The sequence below is a fragment of the Prunus avium genome, chromosome 5, assembly GCF_965620075.1.
Source record: "Prunus avium chromosome 5, drPruAviu1.hap1.1, whole genome shotgun sequence".
NCBI lineage: Eukaryota > Viridiplantae > Streptophyta > Magnoliopsida > Rosales > Rosaceae > Prunus > Prunus avium.
The window spans coordinates 12154679-12164756 of record NC_142288.1 but is presented as its reverse complement, the minus strand read 5'-3'; the positions used below and the strand labels follow the sequence as shown (position 1 = coordinate 12164756).

The 10078-nt window shown below is 36.8% G+C and overlaps 1 protein-coding gene across 1 annotated transcript; it reads left to right on the top strand.

Moving 5' to 3' along the window:
• Window positions 1-294: 294 nt before the first annotated feature.
• Window positions 295-5079, top strand: LOC110758513 (alcohol acyl transferase 1 allele GSa-like). Its single transcript, XM_021960392.2, has 2 exons — window positions 295-888; window positions 3825-5079. Exons 1-2 carry the CDS (start codon window positions 445-447, stop codon window positions 4731-4733), a joined length of 1353 nt encoding a protein of 450 aa, XP_021816084.2. The 5' UTR covers window positions 295-444; the 3' UTR covers window positions 4734-5079.
• Window positions 5080-10078: the final 4999 nt, after the last annotated feature.

Here is a 10078-nt window from a genome sequence, read left to right as displayed (position 1 = left end):
ACGACTCGTTGAACATGTCAATAGTTAATGAACTTGGAAGGACATTTTTCTTCGTGCATGCCAGCGTCACATGTGACTTCTGGACATAACTGGTGGTTCGCCTGAATAGATAATTAAAGGGTTCACACCACAGATGGTCATCTTCAGATAGCGAGCCACAGGGTCAACATCCATGGAATTTGACCTTTCTATTATTTGCTTATCAACGCAGCCAACTTCTCCACCGCACACATATATGCATTATTTCTCATATATTCACCAGAAAAAACACATAAAAATAAAATGATAACGTTCACGCGGATGTTGGATCCAATCCCCTGTAGAAGTCAATACGTTTTAAGGTAATAGGGTCATTGGGGTCCTAAGTACACATAAATACGAATTCGATGACTCATACAATGTGATCATTTTGTCGCAATAATACAGGCCCTCGCAGTGTATGAGATGGGTTCACTGTGCCCTCTACTGTTTCCGGTGAACCGATTCAAGCCAGAACTTATAACACCGGTGAAGCCAACGCCAATTGAAACCAAGCAGCTGTCGGATATAGACGATCAGGACGGCCTTCGGTTTCATTTTCCCGTCATCATGTCTTATAAGAACAATCCTTCAATGAAAGGAAACGACGCCGTTGTGGTGATCAGGGAAGCACTGAGTAGGGCACTAGTGTATTACTACCCTTTGGCTGGTAGACTCAGGGAAGGGCCCAACAGAAAGCTTATAGTGGAATGCAATGGAGAAGGTGTCTTGTTCATAGAGGCTAATGCTGACGTCACGCTTGAGCAACTTGGGGACAGAATTCTACCCCCTTGTCCTGTCTTAGAGGAGTTCCTGTTTAATCCCCCTGGCTCTGATGGTATTCTTGGTTGCCCTTTGCTGTTAGTTCAGGTATCTATATAAATTTTGCTGGTTAATTTCAATTGGTTTTTTTTATTTTTTGTTCTGGCTTTCTATTTCTTTTTTCATTCTTGAACATAAATATATATACACCCACACAACACTAAAAGCAGGTACAGACCTAGGATTTCAAAATGGCGTGGAATAAATTTACCTTATATACAAACCTATAGAAAACTCAACGGTACGATTGAATTTCATTTATACCAAAAAATACACCAAAGAGATGGAGAAGAACCAGAAGGCATGCTAGTTGATTCAACATTGTTTCTCTTAAAAAAAATCTCTACGAGTCTTTGATCTCTTAACATTTCGATGTTGATCCGACATTATAAAGTACAACCTATTGAATGATATACAGAAGATGTATACATATAGACCAACAAAATCCCCAATTGATAATTCATAAGTCTCAATTGTAAATCCCTAATTAATACTTCATGAACCCTAAATCTCCAAAATTTCAGTATCAACAAATTTAAAGAAGAAAATTAAAGAAGATGAAGAATTGAAAATTACCTCCTTTAATTAAGTCTTCAAGAATGACATGGAGGGATGATTTTTGTTTTTTTTTTTCGAAGAAGAGGGCTTGGTTAACTGAGCAAAGAGAGAATGAATCATTTTTGCATAACTGGTCCCGTGTGGGGTTTAGTTTGTATTTTTTATTAGTCAGACGTGGTGTATTGTAGGTTTGTTAATGAGATTTTATTTGTGTGCAGGGTTAGTTTTAATTTTTTATTGTTATGAACTTATTGGTCAGACATGTGGTTTAGGTTTATTATTGAGATTTTAATTGGCTGGGGTGGGGATGTCACGTGGTCTGGGCTGTGGTATTATTTTAGTCTACAAAAAATAAACTCACCTAGGCTACAGCCCAGTTTAGCCAAGGTGTAGGATCGTGCCGACTAAAAGGACTTTCAATAGATTTCATAGAAGCAAAAACAATGAAAGACAAGCCTAATCAAGGAACATCACTATTCTACTGAGACAAGCGTAAAATATTGTAGGTTTCTTGTTTAGGAAATATTGTATGTTTATAGACTACATATATTTTAGGTAAAAGTTTAACATTTTCTTCTTCCGGTTATAAACCATAGTTATTTTATTGTATGTTTGTACTGCCAAGCCATCTTTGTGATGTAGGGATGATAATTGTCCCCGAAAGTTAAGTTTTTGTGGGCCTTTAATGGTCGCGTATGAAGGATATCAATGGAGTAGGGACGTGTTTGGGAAAACTTTGAGTATGGTTTTTGGGGTGGTATTTTAATCCCCAACCCAAATCATACTATATATATATATATATATATCTTATCTATTTTTCATATGAATATATTGTGAAGTGGCTCCAATCTATATACCACGTGTGCTACTAAATTTTATGTTCCACCTTTTATATTATATATTGAATTAATTAATCAATAAAAAAATATAGGTAAAAACAAAACTTTTGTTTTGTCTGTAGCCCAATTAGAATAGTTTTTAACTTTTCTTTTCTCATTAAAGAGTTGCTTTTTCCTGGTACATTTGCAAAGGGGTGGGGCAAGGAACCAATTCCCCAACAAAGTGGTCCCGATATTTGGATATTACGGATATTGAGGATATGGAGGAGTCGTCAGGAAAAGGATTTAAGAGGAGGAGTAGGGACGTGGGTATGAATATTCATTATCTGCTCATCTGGACTTGAATATAAATAGATGATGAATACTTATATTCGTTTCCCTTTTCAGATCCAAACGTACATGACTTGAGTTTGTCTTTCCAACCCTTGAAGGCTGTCATCAATTTTGAGTCAGAACCTTCTCCTTAACAATTTGACACAAGAATGTACCCTCAATTGTCCTACAGAATTCATACTCTGATCATTTTATCTATTTGTAGTACTCTTCCCTCTTAATTTTGTTTTTATGATAATTTATTAGACAAAATGAGAATGAAAACATAAAAATTAATTAAGGTCAACATACATTTACAATATATACAGTTTTTATATATTTATAATCAAATAGAAACTTCATTAGGTAAACTTCAACGGTACAATCAAAGACATCAACAAGACATATAAAATACCAATCCCAACAAACTCAAGTGCTAAGCAAAACTAACGCGAACAAAAGCCACACTAAAACTACTAGTCCACATCACCACAATTAACCATAAATCCAAACAAAGCCCACAAAATCTTAAAACAACCCATGAGCCTATATGAACTCTACCACATCCACCTGAAGAAGCGCTATTGCAGTCATACCCACCACTGCATCCATAACAGATCTGGGGAAAATATAATTTCCAGCGATCTACCTGTGCATAAGAGTGAACGAATAAACGAAAACAACAACCTTGTTAAAGAACAATTGGGTGATTTGCAGTAACCTTCGTCAAAGATGATGTAGAATTAAATTGAGAGAACATGAGCGACATTAGGTAGCAAGTTTTGGGAGCAAGATTTGATTGAGAACATAGACTGAAAGGGCTGATTGGGAACTTCAATCGAACCATGGTTAAGAAGAAACCATCACAAGATGTTTTTTATACAAAACGCTCTAGTGGACTTATTCACTAACCTAAAAGTAAAAGACAAGAAGAGAAGAGGAGGAGGAGGGGCGGCGATGCTTCTTCCTCCTCCCCTCTCTATGGAGTCCTTTAAGACTCACAGAGGGAGAGAGCATATAGGATTTCTTCAGGTATATACAGTTAATACAAGTGTACTACTTTGCCCACAATGAGCAAAGTATATATTTGACAAAAAAAGAAAAAAGAAAAGAGAGCAAGTATATAGAGTTTATATATCTAGCAAACATATGGATTATGCATTTTTATGTAGTTATGTGTTGTGAACCAGAAATACAATTTTTTTTCTTCACATAATGATATATATAGGGAACGTGTAATAATTAATTCAAAAGTACTTGCAATTATTAATGTAGGTAACTCGCCTGACATGTGGAGGCTTCGTTTTTGGATTGCGCATAAACCACACAATGTGTGATGCAGTGGGGTTGGCTCAATTCTTGAACGCAATTGGGGAGATGGCCCAAGGAGCAGATTCACCATCAATCCCTCCAGTGTGGGCACGAGAGCTCCTCAATGCCAGAGATCCACCAACAATTACACGTCCGCATTACGAATATGACCAATTGCTTGATTCACAAGGCTCTTTCATTGCAGCAATAGACCAATCAAACATGGCCCAACGATCCTTCTATTTCAGTCCACAGCAGATCAGAGCCCTCAGGAAACATCTTCCACCCCACCTTTCCACTTGCTCCTCATTTGATCTCATAACAGCCTGCGTCTGGAAATGCCGGACGCTTTCACTGAGACTGAATCCAAAAGACACTGTTCGCATTTCCTGCGCTGTCAACGCTCGCGGGAAGCGCTTCAATGATCTTTGCCTTCCCTCGGGATTCTACGGCAATGCGTTTGCTATCCCAACTGTCGTTTCAACGGTGGAACTTCTGTGTGCAAGTCCACTGGGATATGGTGTGGAGTTGGTGAGGAAGTCCAAAGCTCAGATGGATAAAGAGTACATGCAATCACTGGCTGATTTTTTCGTGATCAGAGGATGGCCTCCGCTTCCAATGGGATGGAATGTGTTTATAGTTTCTGATAATAGACATACTGGTTTGGGAGAGTTTGATGTTGGGTGGGGAAAACCATTATTTGCTGGACTTGCGAGAGCGGTCAGTATGATCAGCTTCTATGTCCGAGACAACAACCAAGAAGAGGAATTTGGAACTTTGGTGCCCATATGCTTGCCAAGTACGTGTTTGGAGAGGTTTGAGGAGGAGCTCAAGAAGATGACATTGGAGCATGTCGAGGAGATATCTAAATAAGATGTAAAGGCTTATGTGTCTGAATAATTAAGTCTAGTTATCTTGTGTTGTGTGGGCTTTCATTTCTATGGTCGGGTGTGGGTTTGTTTTCCCCTATGCCTCTTTGCATTTGGAGTTAGTTTTTTTATTTTTATTTTTATTTTTTTGTCGTCTTTTCGTAGTTAGAGGTCAGGTTTGTGGTTTGTTTGTATACAAAAAATTGTTGAGAAAAACGATTGTCATTATATTATTATATGTTTAATAACGTTTAAATGCTGCAAATTTAACTTCTTTTTCTTGTAAATGTAGGAAAATGTTGTGTTAAATCGCTACAAATAATAAATAAATAAGTGTTAAAATGTGTAAATTGCTTGAAGTTGTGCTTTGTTTTGTATGGATTTGGGGGAGATAGCGTTTGGTGCTTTTGCTTGCTGTTTTTGACGCTCACGACACGTTTTCAGTATTGTACAAAGAACTATGCGTGCATAGAAATCCTTTGACAATTTTACATTGTGGTGGATGTTCTTACTGAGCTTGTAGTGGTGCTCTATGTTATATCGTTTGGTCTATGTTCTTTGACTCGCTTGTAGTCTAATGCATGTGCGGCACTCTTTTTCCTACTCAGGGTTTCCCACGTGGTTTTACCTGGAAGGTTTTAATGAGGCTGCGTTGTTCTTGGAATATTGATGGATTTTCTCTTTTGAAGAAAAAAAAAAACCAATTTAAGGTGTTTGGTGAAAATAAAATATCTTGAATATTTAAAAGTAATGGTCTCCTAACAGTAGCCTTTAAAAGTAGTCTCTGGGTGCAAAGGACCCACTAGTGCAGTGGTTTGGAGTATTTATTCCCTTAGGCAAGGTCCTAGGTTCGAGTCCTAACATTCGTGTAGTGTGTGTAAGTTTAGTATGCTATCGCCCCTCTCAATAGGAAAGGTCCTCAAAATAAAAGTAAAAAAGTAGTCTCTAGGTTGTTTTTCAAAGCTACTTTCACAAGAAGCAAGTAAGAGCTTTTAAGGAATTTTTTCAATTCCCGTAATACCATCATTAATTTTTTAAAATGACATCGTCTACCACCACCACCTCCACTTCATCAGCACCACCTCCACCACCACCACCACCACCACCCATGACCACCACCACTGTCACGTCCACTACCACCTTCATCGCCTACCACTTACCTCTAGTTGATGTTCCTCAAACTCAAGTCCATGACGATTTAGGAGAAACAAAAAGTGTAGTAGATTCGGATGAAGATAATGTTCCCCTCAATCGACGAATCCACAATTTGAGCAATGAAATATTAGTAGCAACGAAGATGATGAAGTTAACTTCAAGCATAAGCAAGAAAGTATTGGTCCTCTTTATTGTGACCTAGATACTACGTACCCGCTTGATGACACTTTACTTGGCGATGTCCCTGCCATGTGCACTTTAGGCTCATGCGAGCTAGGAGGTTGCACTCACTTCATGCGTAGTATTGTTTCAAGAACTTTCAATTGATGGGGCCGACTCTTAAACCATCGACCACGATCTTGTACTACATAAGATCCATCCCCTTTCAAAGTAAACTTACATCCAGTTTTGTGTGTTGTGATCTATATTTTAAATCGCTATATCACGTAAGACGTTGCAATTTATGTCCATAAAGTGTTGTGTAAGACTTGACGCGTAAACTTTTGGGGAATATAAATAGGGAGATTCACTATTATACCCAATATAGGAACCCAAATTATAAAAAAAACCCTATATGAAATGGATTTTAGAAACACATCCAAAGCCCATTTATAGTATAACAAAGAGGCTTTTAACTTCTTAGAAATTACAAAAACTGCCATCAATTTCTTAAAATAAGCCCAACCCCAAAACCTCATAAAAATACCCAAAACACTCAATAGGGCATCAAAGTAATTTAATAATCAAAATTAAATTCAATAGGGCTAGCTATCTTTTTTTGAGTTTTTTTTGGGTTTGTTTATAGAGCTAAGAATGGGTGTATGACTAAATATATTATATAAATTTAATTTTATAATGAAAGAAATGATAATACATAATATAAGCAATCAAAATATACTAATTGTCACTCAATCGCAATTATAATGAAAGAAAATATAATACCTAATGTTCAATTGGTGCAACAACAGAATGCTTTGACCTAATTTTCTGAAATTCACTCAATGGAAAATTTGGAGGTTAGGGCTGGAGGCTTGTTTCAATGGGGATAGCTCGTGAGTTTGGGTGTTTCTTAGTGATTATCTCGACACTTCATTAGGTTTTAATTGTTTTAAACTGAAACGAAAAACACAACAACGTTTGTTTCGCATAAGCTACAACGTGAATGCTATTTATGTATTTCCCTAACTTAGCTTCTGATACTGGTATTGCTGTGCAATAAAAATAATCGATGTCAGATTTGTTGTGAGATAAGTCAATTGTGAAAGAAAGCTGTTTGGTGTTTGATAAACTTTTTGTTAAAAGTGTTGTTGGTACAATAGTCGGTTTATGAGTGTTTTGTAAATTTTCACTACTACAAAAATCGAAATAGACGAAGGGAATCCACCGTCGTCTAGAAGGTTTTCAAACCATCGTGAAATCGACCGTCATCTTTTGTTATATAAAACAACGACGGCTAATAACCGACGTACTTAAAACATTCAACGTCACAACATATTAAAAACCGACGTCTAATTACTATAGATATATCGTAAAATGAAATTTTCGACAACATTAGACGACGGTTTTATTGAAACTCAGACGTCTAAATATTGTTACATGTCCAGAAAAAAATAAAAACCGACGTACAGATAACTATCCACGTCATAATTGAAGGAATTCGACTTGTATAACCATAAATAAACAAACTGCCGTCTAACTTATAAAAGACGACGCTCAAACGAAAGAAGGGACGTTTAAATCATATTATATGTCAATAATTACACAGGCACAGACGTACAGATAATTATCCACGTCCCAAATTAAAAGAATACTTAGAAACCATCGTGGTTAAAATATACTACGTTGAATAAATAAAGAAACCGACGTTTAACTATTAAAAAACGTTGTATATACAAAAGAACAGCTGTTTAAATCATATTACATGTCATTAATCACGGAATAACCGACGTAAAATGTCTTAACCACGTCATACTAGTGGAAAAAATGACGCTTATAAGATTATCCACGTCGGACTATAGAGGAAAACACCTTTTTAAATATATTCAACGTCCATCACTTACGAGAATCATCTTTTAAATTATACAAAGAAGTCCCTTGGACAGTTTTAGACGTCGCTTTTTCCTACAAAGCAGACGTCTAAATAAATTAAAATGACATATTATTACTGATTACCGCCGTAAACAGTCCTATCCACGACTGCTTTTGTGAAATACTGACGTTACAAATAATATTGATGTCATGTACAGGAAAAGAAACGACGTGGATTATATTTGTACAACGGTTTTTGTAAAATAAAGAACGTGGTTAATTATGTACTACGTCATGAGGATTCAATTATATGACATTGTAATTCTCTACCATGGCAGTTATTAATACATATTGACGTGGTTGGTGTTTTAAAAGACGATTGTGTTACCCTCCTTGACGTATGTTTTCTCTTAAACGTCAGATGTTTTAGAATAACCGACGTGCAGAAAATCTGTCACGGCAGTTAATGGAACAGAGATGCCTTTATTTCTTCTTTAGACGACGGTAGATTTTAATTGTGGAAGTATCGTTTTACAAATTCATCGATTGGAGCACTGCAACGTCATGTTATAGTGAAACATACGTCGTGCGTTGTTTTGTAGGCCGTCATTGATGTTTATTACACCCACTTGTGATTTAATTTTAATAAACCGACATGTTTTCATTTTCAGATGTTGATTTTAATTTCTGTATGGTTTTTTGCATTTGCTTTCCACGACGTTTGTAAAAATACGACGTTGGTTTTATTGTAGACGTCTGTTTTTCCAATTTTTTAACTGGACCGTCGTATTTTACACCTTTAATCTAGTATTCTTCTTCCAACAAACTCTGTCACCATCATTCTCACCAACACTTCCCCCATTTTTCGAGCCCCATATATAATTAATATCTTCAACCATATGCAGCACTTCTTCTCCGGTTAATGGCTCAGGAGGCGTGCCATATTTAGGTTTCCCACTAAAAGCTGCACGTTGCCTCCTATATGGATGATTGATTGGTAACCATTTTCTATGCCCAATGTAACAAATTTTGTGGCCATTTTCAACATGTGACTAGGTGTATCATCGTCGCATATTGGACAAGCTTTATATTCTTTAACAACACAATCAGATAAGTTCCCATAGGTAGGAAAATCCTTAATTGTCCACAATAATACACCTCTTGGTGTAAAGTATTCTCCTATGTGTGCATCATACACTCCTCTAATCCCATCCCACAGAGATTTTAAATCATCAATCAAAGGCTCTAAGTAGACGTCTATATCATTTCCGGGCTGTTTAGGACCGGAAATCAATAAGGTCAGCATCATGAACTTCCGCTTCATGCATAGCCATGGTGGGAGATTATATGTAACTAAGATAACTGGCCAACAACTGTATCTGCTACTTTAAGAATTGTGGGGATTGAATCCATCAGATGAGAGAACCAATCTCAAGTTTCTCGGCTCTTTACCAAACTCGGGCCATTTATCATCAACAAGTTTCTAAGACGGGGAATCCGCTGGATGAGACATAATGACCGTCAACTGATTTTCTTGCAGCATGCCAAGTCAAACTCTTAGCTGTCTTATGTGATTGAAACATCATTTTAAACCTTGGAATTGGAGGAAAATACCACACCACCTTTGCTGGCACACCCTCTTTCAAGATTGAATCTTTGCTTTCCTTCCACCTTGAGATACCACAAGTAGGACAATTAGTTGAATCCTCATACTCCTTCCTATACAAAATGCAGTCATTGGGACATGCGTGGATTTTCTCATAACTCATCCCTAAAGCAAATAAAGTCTTTTTTGCCTCGTACATAGAGGAAGGTAGTGTATTTCCTTCTAGAAGCAAATCTCCTTGAAGTATCAATAATTCTGTAAAACAAACATCACTCATCCCATGTTTTGCTTTCAAATTATATAACTTCACAAAAGCCGACAACTTCGTGTACTTACTGCAACCAGGGTACAAGGGTTGATCTCCATCCCCAATCACATTGGCAAACTCATAAGGATCAGATCCAATATCGCCTAAATCATTATCATCCATCCCAAATTCTTCAGAAACAAAACTAAACCTACTTTGGTCATCTTCTTCCACATTTCTACTAGCATTAGTAGTCCATTCCCAAATCTTATAGCTTTGGTCAATTTCATTAAAGTATAAGTGTTCCCTTATA

Coding starts and splice junctions, on each gene's coding strand:
- LOC110758513 (XM_021960392.2), top strand. CDS start 445: ATGGGTTCACTGTGCCCTCTACTGTTTCCGGTGAACCGATTCAAGCCA. Junction 889..3,824: donor GCCCTTTGCTGTTAGTTCAG/GTATCTATATAA, acceptor TTATTAATGTAG/GTAACTCGCCTGACATGTGG.